Here is a 22,370-nt window from a genome sequence, read left to right on the forward strand (position 1 = left end):
GCATGACCATCATCATCAAGTCCTTCTGTGAGAACCCTAAATACAAAGAGGACTGTTTCATTTATGTGAGGTAGAATGCCCAGAAGGGACTGGGCGGTCTCATGGTCTGGAATTCCTGCAGATTACTTTTTCTCCAGCCATCTGGTTTTTTTGTTTTTTCTGTCCTGACCTTACTCTTATTCTATGTTAATTAATGTTGACACTTTTTATTTTCTTACTGTGTCTTTTATTTTTCTGTTCTTCATTATGTAAAGCACTTTGAGCTACATTTTTTGCATGAAAATGTGCTATATAAATAAATGTTATTGGTTAATGCTGGTGACCGAAGTTCAATAATCCAGGACATGATTATCTGGCTTCTGTGTCTGACAGGCAACAGAAATGAAAATGCATGCTAGCTAGTGTTAGAGAATAACTTAAATTACTAATAACTTAGACTTTTTTTTACAACAGACATAAATCTTTACAGTTTTTAAATAAAGGATAGAAGTATGTAATGTATAACGAATCTAAAATTGTTTCATTTTACAGATATTCTAAAATTATTCTTAAAAATATAATTGTCGGGTTTGAGATAGGACAATTATAAACAGGCTGCATTACACATCAATATAGAATTCCCCCAGCTGCTGTTAAATCTTTGTGAAAAGTGCATCTGATCTCAGTCCTCCATAGATCAGGTCTCTGCAGATCAACTGATATTCTATTTCTGAACTTCAGTTCATGTGAGACCAGCAAGAAGGTCTGCAGGCAGTGAGGTTTAAAATGGTGTTTACAAACAAAATTGACTTACACAGGAAAAGAAAGCCACAGCATGACCATCCAACAAAAGAGAGAAGAACAAGAGACTCCATTTACAAAAACAATTGTCTTCATAAAAATGAATTTCAGTCAACCAGGTACTGGCATTTCTGTTTATACTATTCATAAGCATAAATTTAAATGTACAATAAAGGCATAGTAAAACTGATAATAAACCTGATTAATATTAAATAACATTTCATTTTATATGAGTTGATTCACATTCTACTTTTGTGAATGGCATGTATTTACATAACATTTTTTAAAAATGTGCTTTAGGTCAGATTTCCATAATTCACATCAGTTCACTGAAAAATATTTAACATGAGGAGTGAAGATGAGAAAATATAATTTTGATATTCCTTGAAATCTGTTTCAATTTAGTGCTGTATCATTTGAGCCCAATGAATTTAACTGTCCCTTGAATGTTCTTTATCCGTAGCTATTCCCATTTTTATATGGGGTTGCTATATTTTTTTTTTACTACACCTCTCCTGTATAGGTTTCAACATGATTATTTTAGTGATTAAAACTGGAAACATAAACAGGATCGTAATGCTAGAGGATAATTTCAAATGTGAGTGTTGCAGTTCCAAATATAAATACAATTAATTAAAACATATTAGGATATAGTGGGTTGGATAATGGATGGATGGATGGATATTTTCTTATTTGGATAAAGCAGGTTCAGCATACTGGTAAATGATGGGATGCATTTATATAGACGGCAATGGTATTTATTCAGTATATTCATTGCATGTTCAATTCTTTCAATTGTCAAAGTGATACTATGTACATCTGTTGTTAGTGCCATTGTAAAGTCATGGTGTTATTTTAATATACTAATTAATGTAGTGTGGTGCAGTGGTAGCACTGCTACCTCGCTGTAAGTAGACCAGCATTCACGTCCGTGGACCTCCCTATGTTGAGTTTGCTTTTCCTCCTTGTGTCTGTGTGGGTTTCCTCCAGCTGCAAGTGAGGTGGATTGGCCATAATTTGTGGTGTGTGTGTTTGACATGCAATGCACTACCAACCTGTCCTGGGTTTGTTCCTGCCTTATGCATTATGCTAGCTGGAATAGGCTTCAGCATCCTGTACAACTCTGTCTGACTGACTGATTACATTCAAGTGCATTCTGGGATTTTGTTAAATTTTGGGGTTACGTAAATTCGACATACAATAAGCTTTTTATAAATTACCCATAAATTCCCCACAAACTATTTACATAAATTACCATGAGGCGTCACTCCGCCAGCGCTTGCTCTCCTAAGAGGGTTAGTGTCCCCACAACCCTACTCACTTTTTTTCGAGTTGTTGTTGTTCTGGGGCCAGTGGGTGGTATGGTGCTAAACGGTCCTTGTGCAGCACCACCCGTCTGCCTCGTCCAGGCATTCGACTCGGAAAACTACCTCCGATATTTTGTCCAATATTTCCCGGTCCTTGCCAATTAGAATTGGTTCTTTTGAATATTGAGTGGCCAGGGTGCGATTAAATCGCCGACCAATCCATCACTTTGTGGGTGAAGGGGTGGTCCGGTCTTTTCACCCCAGTCGCTGACACACCTCCCTGAACAAACGGCTCTCAAAGTTCCGCCCTGATCGCTGTGGAGCTCGTCCGAACTCCAAATCGAGTGAACATTTCATCCACGAGTTTTGGGCAGCTGTGGGGCACTCTGATCCGAACTGCATACGCCTCTGGCCATTTGGTAAAGTAGTCCATTGCTACCAAAGCGTAGCGATTTCCGGCTTCCGTTACAGGAAAAGGACCCAGTATGTCCACGCCAATTCTCTCCATGGGTGCCCGACCAGGTATCGCTGCAATGGCGCGTGAGAACGCGTTGACCAGGTCCTTTTGTGCAGTGCAGACGTCACAGCAGTGGACGTGTAGCTCTGCGTCTTGCCGACACCGGGCCAATAAAACCGCTGCCGTAGTCGACGCACTGTCTTAGCGTTCCGTAATGTCCGGATCCAGCCGCTCCGTGGACCCATCGGAGGACCTCGGCGCAAAGCCTGGGGAACCAGTAGTTGTAGCGGTCAATTCCTCCCGGTGCGTGCCACCGCCTGTAGATTACGCCATCGTGCAACTCCAAGTTGCCCAACTGAGAGTGGAGTATTTTGAGTTCAGGCCCCTGTGACGACACGGTTTGCCAGTCGGGACGTTCTTGTGTCTCCAACCAGCCCTTTACCTTTTCTAGTGCTTGATCGTTTAGCCTGTAACTGCCTCAATTGGTCAATAGTGTACGGCTCCCCTACTCCAACAGTGCTCCTTCGTACCTCTATAACCTTTTACACCTTTATTTTCCACCTCACCAACTTAGGTCGTCTGATCAGGTGCTCTTTGTAGCGATGAGGGCTCAACTAAAACATAAAGGTTAGTGAGTTTTGCAACAGCCACTTTTTGGCTTTGGAACAAACTATCTGCTTATGTCAGGTCTGCTACAACTGTGCCTATTTTTTAAATCCAGTTTAAACACACATCTTTTTTCTTTGACTTTTAATTAGAATTGGTTCTTTTAATATTTTTACTATGTTTTCTATTCTTTTGTTTAACTTTATCCGGTCTTAGAATGTAATTCTACTTACGTTATTTATTCTGATGTACAGCAATTTGGGCAACATTGGTTGTTTATAAATATCAGGTGCTATTGATAAGTACAGCTGTGTGTCATCAGCATAGCTGTGGTAGCTCACGTTGTGCCCTGAGATAATCTGACCTAACGGAAGCATATAGATTGAGAAGAGCAGCAGACCCAGGATAGAGCCTTGTGGAACACCATATAGAATATCATGTGTCTTCGAGATTTGATTACCACAACTCACAAAGAATTTTCTACCTGCCAGGTAGGATTCAAACCAATTTAAGACGCTGCCAGAGAGGCCCACCCATTGACTAAGACGATTTCTAAGAATATTATGATCAATGGTGTCAAATGCAGCACTCAGATCTAAGAGGATGAGAACAGATAAATGGCCTCTGTCTGCATTCACCCGCAAGTCATTTACTACTTTAACGAGTGCAGTTTCTGTGCTGTGATTTGTTCTAAAACCCGACTGAAATTTATCAAGAATAGCCGGTTTATTGAGGTGGTCATTTAATTGCAAAATGACTGCCTTCTCTAGAATTTTACTTAAGAAGGGCAGGTTGGAGATGGATCTAAAATTTTCAAAGGCAGAGGGGTCGAGATTATTTTTCTTGAGCAGGGGTTTAACTACATAATACAAATATGCTTTATAAATAAATTAAACTAAACTAACTAAACTGTTTCAAAAGTTATAGATTTCTTTTCCTTTTTTTCTTATTTACGTCCCCAGAGATGGATATCACATTTTTTTATTAAACATTTGTATGAAAACGGCAGCATGGTGGCACAATAAAGACCAGGGTTTGCATCCTGGATCCTCCCTGAATATTCTTACCGTGTTTGCGTGTGTTTCCTCCGAGTGCTCCGGTTTCTTCCCAGAGTCTAAAGACATGCTGGTTAGGTGAATTGGCAATGCTAAATTTGCCCTAGTATTTGGTTTGTGTGTGTGTGTTTGTGTTTGCCCTGAGATGGACTGGCATCGTATTCAGGGTTTACTCCTGCCTTGCACCCTATGCTAGCTGGGTAGGCTCCAGCACTCTCCACAACCCTGTCAAGGATTAAAAGGGTTAGAAAATGCGAGGATAATACATTGAACACATATTTGTGATATGTTTAAAATGTATTTACAATTCCAAAATAGCACACCTTATAGAAGCACACTTAGTGTACTTAAATTAATTGTACTTCAGTGTCCATATTTCCTGGGTCTCTGAAAATAAGTGTAAGTAAGTGCAGCGTGGTACGTAAGGGCCAAATAACAATCAGAACATTTCCTCTGCCGTAACACTTTATTGAGATTTGAATTACATGTCAAACACTTAAACAGACTGCGACAAACACTTGGACCTCTATGGGAAATTGTCACCAAAAAAAATCTGAACGCTGTCTGCTAAACTGAAAAAAATGTTCTTCACACAACTTAACTCAGTCAACTTATCTTATTGCTTTGATGAAGTTGTCTAAACAAGAATTGTAAAGTTTATGCAACTTGCTGTAATTTTTTGATACAAGCAGTCAACACATTGTCTCAACTGTATAATTCTAGTAATTTGGGCATCATGACCATTGTTCTGAAAATGTGTTAGTTTAGGCATTTTTTATGTTTTCCCAACATACAAAGATGTCACTTTAACATGTAGTTATAATTTTATTAACTATAAGCTTTCAGTTTGCCAAACATAATAAAGTATGTATTTCCAATTTGCCTTAATAAACTTAATCCAAACCACTTTAATAAATTAAATATAAAATGAGATCACTGTGGTCTGGCTTAATTAAACAAGTTTTATTAAAAAAAAACAAAAATACAATGTACAACATTAAAACAAATTCAGGACACAGTCGCCTTATTAATAAAATGAAGCATGCTTGTTAACTGGCTTTGGCATATTAGATGTCCACATTCTAAAACATGACATTACCACCATGAAAAAAATGCAATTAGAATAAAATCTGATTTAATTCAAAAGAACTTGTCCAATATTTTAAACTTGTCCTTGTTGTAAACATAAAGCCCAAGTTACTATAGTAAAACACAAATATTGCATTAGTTATTTACCAACATTCAAATAAAAAGCTCAGGTCCTTGCTCTAAAAACAATGTGTTAAATATGTATACAAAAAACAAATACAACTCAAATTTCTGTTGTATTTAGCGTATGCTAACACAAAATCAGTATCCCTTAAACTGGGGAAAAATAATTGGAAACAGTTTCCCATAAAGCAGTTATACCAATCTCAGCTGAAGTGTTTTAACTTTAAATATTTAAGATCACTTGCTCCTCCTTGTTATCTAAATGTGTAAACAAAAGAAAATGAATTCTTCATGAAAATCTCAAGAAACAAGGTTTATACAACATTTACATTTAGCCACCAACAGTTTTAAGTAGACCTGAAAGAACCAGTTAGTAAATGGACATTCTGAATATGATATAGTTGTAGATCTGCATGTGTATCTGTGAATGTATCTGACAGATATGGGCAGAATCAGCATCACAAGTATATTCAAAGGTGAATGACTTTAGAGCATTATGAGTTAAACCGTTAAGGGGCTCTAACGAAACTACTAAAGGACTTTAAGTGATTTACACGGCCCATCATGTGAAATCCAACAGTTTGAAATATAATATATTAAATAATAAATTACAGCAAGAAGATGAACAATGTCTCCAGCCAGCCCTTCTAACAAAGAGAATTTTATTGAACTAAAAATAAAAAATAGATAAAACAAAAATGAAAGTAACACTTTACAAGTGTCCATAATTACATTGTAACTACTATGTAATTACCTGTATCAGAACTATGAGTTACTACTCCATAATTCCTGTGTAATACAAAGTAAAGTTATAGTTAATTACTCAGTTGTCATTGTTATTACACAGTTTATAGGTAACAACTTATCACTGATCCAAAAACAAGTGTAATTACATAGTTACATTGTATCTGTACTTTCAAAATGTAATAAAAACATCAGGGTATGTAACTACTTTGTAACAAATGTTCCATGGTCTGGGAAATTGTAATAGAGAATTGCAGTGATAACTGCATAGGTTTTCAATGATATTTCAACATCTTTTCTAAATGGTGAAAACCGCCTTTGCAAAATGGTTAACGCTTTTTCCCAAAATACAATACAATACAATACAATACAGTTTATTTTTCTATAGCCCAAAATCACACAGGAAGTGTCACAATGGGCTTTAACAGGCCCTGACTCTTGACAGCCCCCCAGCCTTGACTCTCTGAGAAGACAAGGAAAAACTCCCAAAAAAAACCTTGTAGGGAAAAATGGAAGAAACCTCGGGAAAGGCAGTTCAAAGAGACCCCTTTCCAGGTAGGTTGGGCGTGCAGTGGGTGTCAAAAGAAGGGGGTCAATACAATACAATACACAGAACAGAACAAATCCTTAATACAGCATAAAAATAAAAATTTTAGAAGTACGGAGCAGAATTTAACAGTAGATGATATAACATAATAAGATTTGGATATTTTTAGAGTCCTGGAGACCTCATCCATCAAGCTGCCTCCCCCATTTGGCCATTCCACAGCTGAAACAGTGCTGGGCCAGCCAATCCGATAAAGGACCCCTCTTTCCCATGATTCCTGTGATCGTCCATCAGGGATGACTTTACCATAGGCAGGCAAACAACTTGGCAGGTGGGCCGTGGCACCATTGCCACATTTGAGTACCAAGAACAGAAACAGAATAGTTAAGGGTTAGTAACAAATTATAACTATCATGTTACTTATGTTTTAGTGCTAATGACTAACAACAGAGATGCAGTCTGTACAGTTAATCAGCAGCTCTAGTCAGAATATGCTAAACTGAAGTAGTGAGTCCAGCCGGGATTTAAAGGCTGGGACCGAAGGGGCATCTCTTATAGAAGCAGGAAGACCATTCCACAGTTTAGGGGCCCTGTAACTAAAAGCTCGACCTCCCACTGTTATTTTATTTTTAAGCCGGACCTTGGCTATTTAATGCTTTATATGTTAAAAGGAGGATTTTGAAATCTGCCTTAAAATTAACCGGGAGCCAGTGTAAGGATTTAAGAACTGGAGTTATGTGTTCATATTTTCTTGTTCTTGTAATAATTCTTGCAGCCTCATTTTGGATTAACTGGAGGCTGTATAAAGAACAGTTTGAACAGCCAGTGAACACCGCATTGCAGTAGTCAATCCTACTAGAGATAAATGCATGAATTAATTTCTCAGAATCCTGTTTATTTAGAAAGCGCCTTAATTTCCAAACATTTTTAAGATGGAAGAAACATGTTTTGGACAACTTTGTAATATGTGCTTTAAATGTCATGCTAGAATCAAAGATACAGTAACTCCTAGATTGCGGGCTGATTCAGTAAAATTAATTGGGATTTCAACTGAGTTAAATGATGACAAAATATTGCTGTGATCAGCGTCATTCCCTCCAACAACTAACATCTCTGTTTTATCTGTATTTAAAGACAAGTAGTTATCATTCATCCACTCCTTTAATTCGCTAACACAACTAATTAAAGACAACATCGGAGAAACTTCATTTGATTTAAATATAAAAAGGTATAACTGGGTGTCATCTGCATACGAGTGAAAATTAACATTATGTTTCCTAATGAGAGATCCCAGTGGAAGCATGTAAAGTGAAAACAGTAAAGGTCCCAGTACTGAGCCCTGCGGGACACCATATTGAACTTCTGTGTATAATGATGGAGTACTGTCAGCACATTTCTGTACATATTGGAATCAATTTGATAAATAGGAACTAAACCAAGCGAGCACGGGGCCTGTAAGCCCAACATCGTTTTGTAGCCTAGGCAGTAAAATAGAATGGTCAATGGTGTCAAATGCTGCACTTAACACTAGAATTACCAGAACCTACGAAAAAACTCGTAGATCTGTCCCACCTTAAGTCACTTCTTAAAACCGTTCTCACCTCTCCGCCAGCCTCCTTTGTCCTGTAAATGTGCCGATAAAAACAAACTGCAAGTAGCCGGCTATTCCATCCCCCCACCGACTCAGAACATGTATGAACTTCTCTGAGCTCATGCCTCGATTATCTGGAAGTGAAGTGGAGTTTTAGACTGGAAATAATAGATTGTTATTTGGAACATATGCATTTCATGTGTGTTCCGTTTCTACAGTGATCTGTGCAAACACAATGTTAAAACAGAAACTTTTTCACATTTTAGTAATAAATGTTACAAAATGTAGACATAAACTATAAAATGTGTGAGGCCTGACAGCCAAAGAGCAAATAAACACTTTCATAAAAGGTTCAATACTTTTACAACAGCTTCTGTGGCATACTGGTAAGATTTCATCACTTAGAGCACAGCAGACAAGCTGTACCTCAAGAGATCTGAGTTCAATTCCCTGCTGGGGAGAAAGTTTATTTATTTTTAACCTTCGCCATTCTGCCTGCCTGAACTCCCTGTCTATCTATATAGTAATAACAGTAATTTTATTATTATATAGGAGCTTCCCTGTCTGCCTATCATATAGTGCCTTTCCTTCCTACCTATCTATATATCTATCCCGTTAGCTGTTTTTTATATATCTATTATACACTGCCTTCCGTTTATTTATATATCTAGTGCCTTCTCTGCCTGTCTGTCTGTCTGATTGCATATAGCGCTGAACTTACTGCTCTGTACTGTTCTGTCCTCTGCATGTCCTGGAGTACAAAAGAAACAGCACCATACAGCAACATGTGCGAACTGGCAAGATCGGGGAAAAACACCGGTCACTGATTACAAACCGCAAGATGAATGAAAGAGACAATATATGTAAAACATCATCGACTAATGCAATATTATTTGAAACGAACTGCATCCGATCGGGTTTGAATAGCATCTGAGCCGTTGTTTTCATAATATTGCGGGTTTGAACTGAATAAGCTGACTCCTTCTGATCTGCGCGCTGCGATCTGACGCTGTTCATTTTCAAATAATATTGCATGTACTGTGCGTTGAAACTGCTGCACTGAATAAGCTGACTCCTTCTGTAACAGCATCTGCGTGTATTCAAACCCGATCTGACGCTGTTCGTTTTCAAATAATATTGCATGTACTGAACTATTTTAGAATAAAAACATACATTTGATTTCAGTCAGTCTGTAAGAGCCAGTGTAAATGCATGATAATTGTAAAGGTTAGCTTTTTTTTTTAATTCAGTTCCATTCTCTCAGTCGCGTTCACGATTCCCCACCCCCCTATTCTGAGAATGCTGTTTTCAATAAAGATGCGCTATAACTCAAATGTGATTTATTTGGAAACACGCTATAGCTCGAATGTGATTTATTTGGAGACGCGAATGTGATTTATTTGGACACGCGCTATACTCGAATGTTATTTATATAGGGAAGAAAGTACAATGTTAGGTGGTCATTCTGACTTGTAACTTGCTTTATTTTTTCTTCACTTATAGTCTAGAATAAAAGTGCACTTGTTTTGTTATACTTGTACACCAACATATATTCCTGTGTTTGAGCGACACGGGCATGCTCAAAAAAAGTGCACGCAGGCACTTCAGTTCGCAAGCATTGGATTGGTACGAGAATGCAGTCACAAGTACGCTGCAGAGCTATAGCGCATCTTTATGTGAAAACAGCATTCTGAGATGGGGGGAGGGGCGGTAGGGAAGGATCCTGAATACGACTGAGAGAATGAAAAGTGAATAATAAAAAAAAAAAACTAACCTTTACAAGTAAATAAATTATTTAAATTTCACTGGCCGTCACACACTGAAATCAAATGCATGTTTTTATTCTAAAATAGTAATAAGAGCAGTTTACTTCTCAAAACTGAATCATGTGGGATTGAACTCATGACCTTTTGGATACTAGTCAGCGGCTGATACCATTACACTACCATTGCAGCTGTACTAAGTATGTGTCAATGTGGCATGCTAAGGCAGCTTTTTCTGCAGTTATATTTTTGAATAAATACATACTTGTTCTGTTATATTTGTACCTTTTGTGAAAGTATTTGATATTTGGACTTCAGGCTTCATACATTATATAGTTTATGCTTACATTTTGTCATTTACTACTACAATATGAAAAACGTTTCTGTTTTAAAAATGAGTTTAAACGGATTACTGTAGAAACGGAACACATGTGAAATGCGTGTATTCCAAATAATGATCTATTATCTCCACTCTAAAACTCCACTTCACTCCCAGATAATCAATCAAGGCATGAGCTGGGAGAAGTTTGTGCACGTTCTAAGTCGTTGGGGGGATGGAATAGCCGGCTACTTGCAGCTTTTCTTTTATCAGCACATTTAGATTAACAAAAGACACTGGCGGAGAGGTGAGAACGGTTTTAAGAAGCGATTTAAGGTGGGACGGACCTACAAGTTTTTTCGTAGGCTCTGGTAATTCTAGTGTTAAGTCTAACAACATAATTACAGTGTAGTTTCCTTCATCAGAGGATATCAGAATGTCATTTACAACCCGTGTTAGTGCAGTTTCTGTACTATGACCAGTGCGAAAACCAGACTGGAATTTCTCAAATAAATTGTAATGCGTAAGGTGTGACTGAAGCTGACTGGTGACTACTTTTTCTAGTATTTTAGAGAGAAACGGTAAATTTGAAATAGGCCTATAATTATTTAGTATGTGTGGGTCTAGGTCTGACTTTTTAAGTAAAGGTTTAATGACTGACACTTTTAGTGCATCAGGTACCGGTGCCATGCAGTAATGAACTATTGATAATGTTTAGAATAGGCGCTGCAAGAACATCCATTGCACTTTTTACTAGTTTTGTTGGCACTGGATCTAGGGAACAAGTAGTGGGCTTCATTTTAGTAATTAAAGTTAAGACTTCCTGCTCAGTTACAGGATTAAAATTATTAAAGCGCTGAATGCAATGTGAGACAGGATCTGCTAAGCTAGTATTTGGTTGGTACTGTGATGCAGAGATCTGGGATCTTATATTTTTAATTTTCTCATTGAAGAAGTTCATAAAGTCTGTACTGCTAATATCTGTTGGTATTTTGCACTGTTGATCTGAATTCCCATTTGTTAATTTAGCCACTTTTCTAAACAGTACCAGAGGATTTTTATTATTGCTATCTATTAATGTAGAATAGTATTCTGAGCGAGCTTTAAAGAGGGCTTTTTTATATTTATTTAATACTCTCTGTCCATGCAATTTGAAAGACATGTAGCTTTGCTGTACTCCATCTGCGCTCCAGTTTTCGACACTCTAATTTAAGAGCTCGAGTGTTTTCATTAAACCAGGGAGAGTTTCTATGTGCTTTGATCATTTTTGTTTTAAGGGGAGCCATTGTGTCCAGAGCATCTCTCAAGGTCACATTATAATGTGTTGTTAGCTGATCTAAATTGTTTTTCACGTTTATATTTGATGTTAACTGATCTAGATGGTTTTCCACAATTACACTCGACTTACTCAAGGTATCTATAAATTTTGAAGCAGAATTACAATCTAGATGTCACACTGTCTTTGTTTTAATCTGTGAGTGCGTTGGCATGGGAAGAACTAAATCATATGTAATTAAGAAGTGATAGGAAATAATTTAATGGAGTAATATTTAAATTTAGAATTTCAACTTTGTAAGTTATAATTAAATCTAATGTGTGGTTATGATTATGAGTTGGACCTTTGGCAATCTGACAAAATCGTACTGAATTTAACAAATAAGTAAAACATTTGCTAAAAGTGTCAGTTTCCATTAAAATCCCCCATAAGAACTACGTGATCATAATTTATAGCCAAATCAGATAGAAGGTTGCTAAATTCAGTCATGAACAATGAACATGGCCCTGGTGGGCTGTAGACTAGCAGTATAATTGTGTTGGAAACTGTTTTAATATTTAAAATTAATGCCTCAAAGAATGTAAAGTTGCCTAAATTTTTAGACGTGATTTGCATTTTGTTACAATGAATTATTCCAAGGCCTCCTCCTCGACCAGAATCTGTAGACTTATGAAGGAACGAGTATCCATCTGGTGACGCCTCTGCTAGGGGAACAGTGTCGCATTTACTAAGCCAGGTTTCAGTGAGAAGACACAGATCAGATTTTGTACTTAACATAATGTCATTTACCGAAACAGCTTTAGTGCCAAGAGAGCGAATGTTCAATAAACTCTAGAGGGGCACCTCCTTGACATGTTTTGCTTAAACAAGCATTTGTCACATTCTTGTAGTTGTGTTACACTATTTATTGTTGAATTTTTTTGGCAATTATTATACCCATCCCTAACATAATACTGCCAAACTTGCATCATTCAATCAAGGTACAAAGGGTCGCAGTGCCATTCCAACCATCACCAGGCACAAGGCAGGAAATAGACCAGGATGGGGAGCCATTTCATTACAAGGCCCACTGACAAACATACCAGCACTCACGCTCTTATACATATGGCCATGTAACCCAACCTACATATCCCTGGGATTTGGCAGTAAAACCCATGAAGAAGACATAGGGACACATGGGTAAAATGTACAAATTTTGCACACATATCCATCTATCCATTATCCAACCCGCTATATTCTAACACAGGGTCACGGGGGTCTGCTGTAGCCTCCAGACAGAATTCCATCTCAGGATAATGGATCTGTGAGGCAAAAGCATTAACTATTTTGCAAAGGTGTTTTCGCCATTTAAAACAGATCTTGAAATGTTATCGATAACCTATACAGTTATCACTGCAATTCTCCGTTACAATTGCCCAGACGATGGAACATCTGTTACATAGTTGTAGTTACATACCCTGATGTTTTTATTACATTTTGAAAGTACAGATACAATGTAACTATGTAAGTACACTTCTTTTTGGAACAGTGATAAATTGCTACATTGTAATTATATAAACTGTGGAATAACAATGACAACTGAGTAATTAACTATAAAGTTACTTTGTATTATACAGTAAGTACGGAGTAATAACTCGTAGTTACACTGTACTTATACAGGTAATTAATAGTAGTTACAGTGTAATTATGGACACTTAATGTAAAGTTTTACTGGATATATATATTTTTTTCGTTCTAATGATTCTGTTAAGTTCCACACTTCCCTTTTCATGTAGTGATATAAATTCTATTTAGATTTTTTTATTTGAGTTTTCATCATTTTTGGTTGTATTTTCACCTTTTTTGTTTTTTTCTTCATTCTTTTGTTTGCATTTTCTGTGTATATTTGTGTTTTCATCTTTTTTGTTGATGTTTTCAGTTTTGTGTATGTTTTTTCTTTCGAGGCCACCATACTAGCCCTCTTCAGGCCATCCACGACAATTAAATTGTTTTTCAAGTGGGACGTGAATTTGGAATTTTGGTTTTTCAACTGATATTTGAATGTGCCTTTTTATTTCCTGTAATCATCAGGCTTTTTAACGCCTCCTCCCATGATGCCCATCTCTACCATCTCCATTTGTAACAGATGCATTGGAGTAGGGAGTATGTTTCTTTGTATTATTATATTGTGTTCTGTGTCACTGCAAAGGAAGTTAATTTCTTTCCTGCTCTCTATAAAGTTCACCATTTATTATTTTTTATTTATTAGTCAAAAGCAAAACAACACATGTTAACCAGCTGGACATATTAAATAACAACTACAAACTACTTTTTTGCAGAAGTGGTTTACAAATGTATAACCTTACTCACATATTTCTGTGGATATGCAAATATTTATTATCGGCAAGCTTTGTACAAAACCGTATGTCATCTTAGTCTCTGGATGCTGTATTTTTTACAATTTTTTACAGAATTGCAGTCTCTCTGTTTTAACTTTATACTTACTAGTTTTTGGTCATTTTCTTTCATTTCTATTTTCCTTGAGCTTCTCTAAACTCTAAATTTCTCTTTGGGGACAAATAAAGTATCATCCAACCATCTATCTAACATTCAACCGAAAATTATATATTTTTTATATGTTACTTACCAGATGTAGTATTCAGTGATGGCCGAGAAGCATTTTGAAATCTCATATTGTTTTGTTGATAAAGGATATAACAAAATTTCTGACAGAATAGTGACCAATGCTGAATAACAGCCAACAATATCAAAAATGTCCCTGAAAAAAAATCTCACATTACTCATTGCACATAATCAAAATGTAAAGTCATCCAGTTATATATTCACAATGTGAAAACACTAACTATTGTAAAATAAGTAACTCTGAGAAATGAACAGGGTCCCTTTTCACATGAGGTCGCACTTTTGAATTGAAGATAGGACTCTTGACCAGTGATTAAGGGGGAGAGGCGTTCTGCAATTCAGAAGTGTGACCACAACTACGTAATACTTAAGGCAAGTAAAATATTAAATATATATATATATATATATGTATGTATATATGTATATATATATATATATATATATATATATATATATATATATATATATACTGTATATATATATATAGAGAGAGAGAGAGAGAGAGAGAGAGAGAGAGAGAGAGACATGTGAATCACTGTCACTGCACCTGAAAACACAGCTTGTTAATTTATTGTAGCGGGATCTAACACTCACCTATACACAGACACAGCAGTCAGGCAGGATCGTGGCCAGGTTAGTGGTCAAGTAATACATTTATAATGTTCCTTGCGTCACCCATCTATGACAAGCACTTATAGCACGACTGCAATTAGCTTGAATTTGGTTCCACAGCAGGCTGTTGCAGCACTGTGAGCCTGTGGCTGCCCTGGCAATGGATAAACTGTATTCCACAGACATGCCGATCGTGCTTCAGGAAACTCCCTTCGGGCGGAGTCCCAAAAGAGTTTTAAAACCTCACAATATATATATTATGCAGTACCTTACATATTTACTGTTTAAAGATGTCGAACAAAAGTAATTTCCTATTCTTCTTTTCACAGGCAGGCTATGAAGAGCAAGAGCATGAACAATTCCAATGCTGAATCATTCACAGAGTTTGAAATTGTTGGATTTTTGGGTCTTCAGGAGTACAAGACACCTCTTTTCTTTGGATTCCTCATTTTGTTTTTAATAACACTTACTGCAAATCTGCTGATTCTGTATTTCGTTGCGGTCGACCAAAGACTCCACACACCCATGTATTTTTTCCTTTGGAATTTATCCCTTTTAGATTTGCTGATGACAATAGCAATTATACCAAAACTGCTAGCTGTTCTCTTAGAAATGAATAAAAAAATTTCTTTTGGCGGATGCTTTTTTCAAATGTACTTCATAATTGCAGTTGGTGGAAGTGAACTGTTTTTGGTAGCTGCAATGGCTTATGACCGGTATGTTGCTATTGTGAAGCCTCTCCAGTACAATGTGATTATAGACATGAAAGCATGTCTCTCAATAGCAGCCACAGTGTGGATAGTGGGATTTCTCCTTCCATTAGTCTCAATAACCTGGGCATCCTATCTTCCATTTTGTGGATCTAATAAAATCTTGCACTGTTTTTGTGATTATTCAGCTGTAGTCGCCCTTACATGTACTGATGTGACTCAACATATCAAGTTGGCTTTTTTATTGGCTATGTTTGTTATCTTCATCCCATTTCTTTTTGTGCTTTGGTCTTACTGCAGAATTATAATTTCAGTTGTAAGACTTAAGAAAACTGCTAGTCGAGCAAAGGCGTTCTCGATGTGTTCCTCGCATTTGCTTGTGGTGCTCCTGTATTATCTTTCTACTGCACTTTTTTATATCATTTTCCGAACTGAAAGCATTTCATATGAAGAAAGAATTTTCATTGGGGGTTTGAACTATTTTTTTACTCCAGTGGTTAATCCTTTAATTTACACTTTAAGAAATGAAAAGATGAAGGAAGCAGCAAAAAAATACTTTAATGTTTACACCCTGTTTCAGTATGGATTACAGTCAAGTGGCTGAAGAGTTTTCCTGGCATTGCTATACTGGTGTTATGTGCTTTATTAATTTTAGTTTTCCTGCACCATCTTTTTTTTTTTTTTGCTTTTTCACAATCTATTTCAGTTTTTGAATATAACTGAATTTTTGAATTTGGTTCTGACACTTATGTAAGATTTTTGTAATTTCATTTTATTCTTCCATGGACATTTTGTTTGCCTCTGTTTGCTGACATTTGTTGGATATGACATGGGGCCTCATGTATAAACAGTGAGCACGCACAAAAATGTTGCATACTCTAGTTTCCATGCTCAATCGCGATTTATAAAACTTAAACTTCGCGTAAAGCCACGCACATTTTCACGCTAGCTGAAACCCTGGCGTACGCAAGTTCTCCACTCAGTTTTGCAAACTGGCGGCACCCAGCATCAAAGCAGTGCTTTTATTCCAGTGTGGTTTCCTTTCTTTTTTAGATCCACATCCCTGACGCGGCTTTATCATATACACTGAAATTAACCGCATATCATTTATTAGTTTAAGGTATCTGATTGTAATTAACCCGTAATAATATAATAGTCCAGTGAATGGACAAACTATTCCAAATACCATAGTTGCTTTAGCGATGTTTCTCTTACTGCACCTTTTTTTCTTCTTTCAGCTGCTTCCGTTAGGGATTGCCACAGCAGATAATCTTTTTCCATATTACTCTCACTGCACCACTCGGAGTATTTATATCACTGTATATGAATGTGAAATCACAGCTCTACATCAGCTGATTGGAAAGAGAATTATTGGTATACAGCATCAAGCACAAGCTGCCTCAGCCATGCTATTTATTGAACTGCTTTCATACAACAAATGCTTTAGAACCTTTCCATAGGGACCAGAAACAGTTTCATCCTAAGAACTATAAACACAATCAATCAGTCCATCAAGTGCTCCTTGTAGAACTGTTTGTACTACACAACCTGAGCCACTTTATAAAGCACGTATTTACATATGACGACAATATCATTAAGATGAAATGCAGCAAAATGTTTATTACGTTATAAACATAAATGTTAACTTCATTTAAATAATCTATATTGTTAATAATTAAACATGTGAGGACACTGTGTCACAGTGCTAGCAATGGAGCTGGCGCCTCATTCAAGGATTGTTCCTGCCTTGCGTTGTATTCTTGCTGGGGCTGGCATGACACTGGAAGGATAGAAGGATAGAATAATTAAACATGTACTGCGAAGATATTTCAACTTTCCTTAAAAGGTCTGAAGAATCTGCATTCTCAGCTTACAGATGGCTTTACATCAATTACAGAGCTGATTGTGTGGCGATGGATCTTTGGAGAAAGAAAAGGAAAGACAGGAATTTGAGGTTAGTACATTTGAAAGAGACAGTACTGCTGCAATAAATTATTTCATCGAAGGTAGTGCACGGCGCAGCAAGCATCTTGCAATCTTTTAATAACATGCTTTAACTCCTATCATCATGAAAATGATATCACGTATACATCTCAGTATTTTATTTATTCAGAAAGCTGTAATATCAAGAATGTAATGGATTCTGTGTCCTGTCGGAGGTAGAGAAAGCCAGTTTAAGAAGCACGTAGTGATTCATACACATTGAGCACATAGAACATCAATGAAAACATGAAGGGAGCACCAAAAAAATTCTTTAATGTTTACACCCTGTTTCAGTATGGATTACAGTCAAGTGGCTGAAGAGTTTTCCTGGCATTGCTATACTGGTGTTATGTGCTTTATTTGAAAGAGACAGTGCTGCTGCAATAAATTATTTCATCGAAGGTAGTGCACGGAGCAGCAAGCATCTTGCAATCTTTTAATAACATGCTTTAACTCCTATCATCATGAAAATGATATCACGTATACATCTCAGTATTTTATTTATTCAGAAAGCTGTAATATCATGAATGTAATGGATTCTGTGTCCTGTCGGAGGTAGAGAAAGCCGGTTTAAGAAGCACATAGTGATTCATACACATTGAGCACATAGACCATCAAATACAAAACAAAGCATTTAACACACTACTTTAGTTACGATGGTATTTGAGAAACTAGTAAATTAAACAATTTTATGATGAGGTTTATGATGTTCTAATTGATGTTTTTATGATGTTCCCATTAACTGCCACGATCCCCATTTGGGGATCATGTACTTTAAACCGTCTAGTGACGCTACCTGCTATCTATTTAGGAAACAACGATGTGCGCATGACTAATCAGGGTAATGTCTGTGCTGCGGATGCTAAATTTAGCTCGTGCACATGGTTGGCTTCCCACGCGAGATCATTCTTCCGGTCGGGGCAGCTATTTTCGTCGCATGAGTAGAACGCCGGTTTTTACAGCAGAACAAGTGTTTATCCAAGAGGCTCCTTTTCATTCTTGATGGTTTGTCGTGATGATTGGTAAGTGTTTAGTACTATAATCACACTTTTCAATACATTGTATAGTTTTTATGGGCACAATAGAACCAAATATCTCGATCCCCATTTGGGGCTCACATCTGATACTGACTGGAATTTCACTAAATATTTTGTGCTTGTGTTTTACAGGAAATGGTGCGGCACAGGGTTCTTTCTTTGAAAGAAATTGATGATATTATAAATGACGATGCATTTCTAAGTTCTGATGAAGATCATGATGACAATGGCCCTATAGATATTGTGGAACTTCCTCCAGAACGAGTTGGTGAAGTGTCAGACAACTGTCAGACAACAAAGATATTGATGACAACATTATTGATGATGACGAACCGGCAGATGTTCCTGGACCTGTTGAAATTCATCACACAGCAAGGGAGGATGATCATGTTACAGTGGCCATCGTGTCACCATCAACAAGCACCTGCCAAATGGAGAGTGGTACATTTGAATCCAAAGTGGAAGAAGAGACAAGCAATTTATTCTAAAAGCTACCCAAACTGTGATGTTGTGGAAAAAAGAAGGTGTGATCACATCCACTTACTCAGGAGGAAAAGCCCTGTGCAGTGTTTTGAGAAGCTATTCGATGACGCAATTATCACAGATATTGTCTGGCAGACTGTAACATACGCTACACAAAAAAAGTCTATCAATTTTCCCTTTCAAATGATTGTATTACAAAGGTTATTGGCATTCTTCTCTTCACAGGGTACCACTCTCTTCCTCAAGAACAATTGTACTGGTGTGAAGATGAAGATATGGATGTTCAAAGTGTGAGAAAATGTATGAGTCGAAACAGATATCTGCAAATAAAACGCTACCTCCATATTACTGACAATTCTGACCTGGAAGGGATCCCAGAAAATGAAGGGGACAAGCTCTTCAAGATTCGCCCATTGATTGACAAACTAAACGAAAACTTTCAGCAATTTGGTGTCTTCTCTGAAAGTTTGAGCATTGATGAACAAATGGTCAGATATTTCGGACACCATTACCTCAAGCAGTTTATGCGTAGTAAGCCTGTAAGATTTTGATTCAAACAATGGGTGATTTGCTGCTCACAAACAGGCTATTGTTACCAGATGCAGGTGTACGAAGGCAAGGCTACAGGCAGTGATGATGATGCAGGCGTGTCCGGACTAGGGGCATCTGTTGCCTTGAAAATGATTTAAATTTTAGAGACACCATATGCTCACAAAATTTATTTTGACAGTTTCTTTACCGGATTCTCCTTGATGAAATATTTGAAAGATATTGATGTCAGGGCAACAGGGACTGCTCAATTCAACAGAATGAACAAGTGCCCTATTGCGCCTGACAAGGAAATGAAGAAAAAAGAAAGTGGTACATGCGACTACAGATTTGACTCTATGAATGAAATTTTGGGTGTGATTTGGAATGACCACAGCTGTGTAAAGCTACTAAGCAACCATGAACCCATTGATCCTATGTCACAGGTGAAGCGATGGAGCAGGAAAAACAAGAGAGAGATACAAGTCCCCCAACCCAAATTGATCACAGAATATAACAGACACATGGGTGGGGTTGATAAGATGGATTGGAACGTCCAAAAATACAGAATCAAAGTCATGGGGAAAAAGTGGTATTTCCCTTTGCTGACCAATGCCATTGATGAATTCCCATGCACTATATTATCCTGCAAATGGTTCGATTCCTGTCTTGGATTTCAGAAGATCTGTTGCCACGGCATATCTTGCTCTTTCGTTGTGAATATCTGACCCAAAAAATGCTGGGAGGAAATCCTTCTCCAAACCAGCCAAGAGTCGTGTTCCTGTTGATATCAGAACCTCTGGAACTGGTCACTACATTGAACGCACAGAAATAGGCAAACAAAGGAAGTGTGCAGTGTGTAAGACTAACGCAAGAAAACAGTGCTGCAAATGTAATGTTGGACTACATGTTGAGTGTTTTCCAATATGGCACCAAAACTAGGTAGTATGTGCCATGATCCCCATTTGGGGATGGGCCAAAATTTAGAAATTTTGGAAAAAGTACAAATGTTGAGATTCAAAATATATGTTGTCCTTATTAAGCAGATGTTAATCTATAATTATGAAGCGAAAATATTCGGAAAAATAATGCGGCAGTTAATGGGTTAATCATGTAGTTTATTTTGTCATTAAAGAGGAAATTTTGAGATTAAAGTTGACATTTCGAGCTTTTTTCCCCATTGTGTCCTTATTTTTTTTCTTTTACCCTAGTAAGCTTTCATATGACACTCAGACGAGTAGCTATAACTCACTTTTTCATGGCGACTTTGATACCTGACAACTTTTTTTATTTTGGGCATTGTGCGACTTTGTGAACTTGAGCTTTTGAGTTACTCTGACGCTCTGTGTCACTCTATCAACTTCCTTTTGCTGTTTATACCACTGTTTAAGCCAACAAATAGTACGTTTTTCCTTCCCTCCACTTGCTCTTTGCTGAAATTCTTATATTTTCCCTGTGTTTTTTCCATTGTCTTTTCACAGAACGCTGAACTTGAGGGCTAATTATATTGATTTGCATATTCAATTCTGGGAGTAGTTGGGGAGTGGCAGCAGGCACATGCATGTGCGTTACTTTTCACGCTTACCGGGATTAATGGAGAGGAAGAACATGGAAGCTGGCAAATGCACAGATTTATGCATCTGGATTTTTTTTGTGCGTACGAACATTTCCACTTTTGTCCATACGCCATGTTTTAATGTGAATTCTATGCATGGTGTTATGCATGAGGCCCCTGGATATGCACAGCACAAGATGCCATTGAGGTGACAGCATAAACACCATTAGTAAAGTCACATCTTTATCTGAAATTGTGGATTAACAATCAGTTATTGTTGCAGTTTTTTCAATTTTCTTGGTACATTGGTAACTAATTTTTGGCTCTCCTTTCAACTTTGATTTCTGAAAGTCGTCTGAAAATACGACCACCAAAACAAACTTTTAAAGTCCCTGTTACAACCTCTAATTGTCTCCTGACTGTGTCTCTTCTCCTGATCCTTTTAGTCATTTTATGTTATACAATATTTTCTGTCTTAGCACAGCAGATCTCCACATGATCAATGTTATGAGACAACATCTCCAGGAATTATTGTGAAAGTCAAGAAAAGACTGGGAAATAAAAACATAAGATTGGAAGCATAATCATGACCTGGCCAGGTGTAAACCAGAAGATTAAAAAAGGAATGAAAGCAAGTACAGCAAAGGAGCATACCAAAAATCAAAGTCATATTCAGAAAGGAGATCAAAACCTGAAATGAAACAAAACACTTCACCTACCTGAATAGCAAAATAACTAACATTGAAGACTGTTAAAGGTTATCCAAATTCTATTTTTTCTGCTCCCACTTAGAGGTTGCCACAGCAGATTATCCGTCTCCATCTATTCCTGTCTTTTACATCATTTTCTGCCATACCTACTGCCTTCATGTTCTCCCTCACCACATCCATAAACCTGCTCTTTGGCCTTCCTCTTTTCTTCTTTCCTGGCAGTTCCACCCTCATCATTCTTTTGCCAATGTTGTTCTTGTTCCCATCTCTGTTGCAGTCACACCCTTCTACCACCTTCCTCCTCATTCATGCACATGTACTCATGTATTTTACACCCACTGACTCTCATTCCCCCTCTGTCCAGTGTGAACCTCCACCTCTCCAGATTCGGCTCAACCTGCTGTCTAGTCTCACTACAGATGACAATGTCATCTGTGAACATCCCACTCCACAAAGTCTCCTGCCTAACTTCA

At 37.3% G+C, this 22,370-nt stretch overlaps 1 protein-coding gene across 1 annotated transcript; it reads left to right on the forward strand.

Annotated features, from left to right (window-relative positions):
* Positions 1 to 784: 784 nt before the first annotated feature.
* On the forward strand, positions 785 to 16,205 carry LOC120524294 (olfactory receptor 10A6-like). The gene is made up of 2 exons (XM_039746155.1): positions 785 to 899; positions 15,221 to 16,205. Exon 2 carries the CDS (start codon positions 15,228 to 15,230, stop codon positions 16,203 to 16,205), a length of 978 nt encoding a protein of 325 aa, XP_039602089.1. The 5' UTR covers positions 785 to 899; positions 15,221 to 15,227.
* Positions 16,206 to 22,370: the final 6,165 nt, after the last annotated feature.

The sequence above is a fragment of the Polypterus senegalus genome, chromosome 2 (genome assembly GCF_016835505.1).
Source record: "Polypterus senegalus isolate Bchr_013 chromosome 2, ASM1683550v1, whole genome shotgun sequence".
Taxonomy (NCBI): domain Eukaryota; kingdom Metazoa; phylum Chordata; class Cladistia; order Polypteriformes; family Polypteridae; genus Polypterus; species Polypterus senegalus.

Excerpts from the sequence above, each read along its gene's own strand:
- LOC120524294 (XM_039746155.1), top strand. The coding sequence starts at position 15,228 with ATGAAGAGCAAGAGCATGAACAATTCCAATGCTGAATCATTCACAGAG.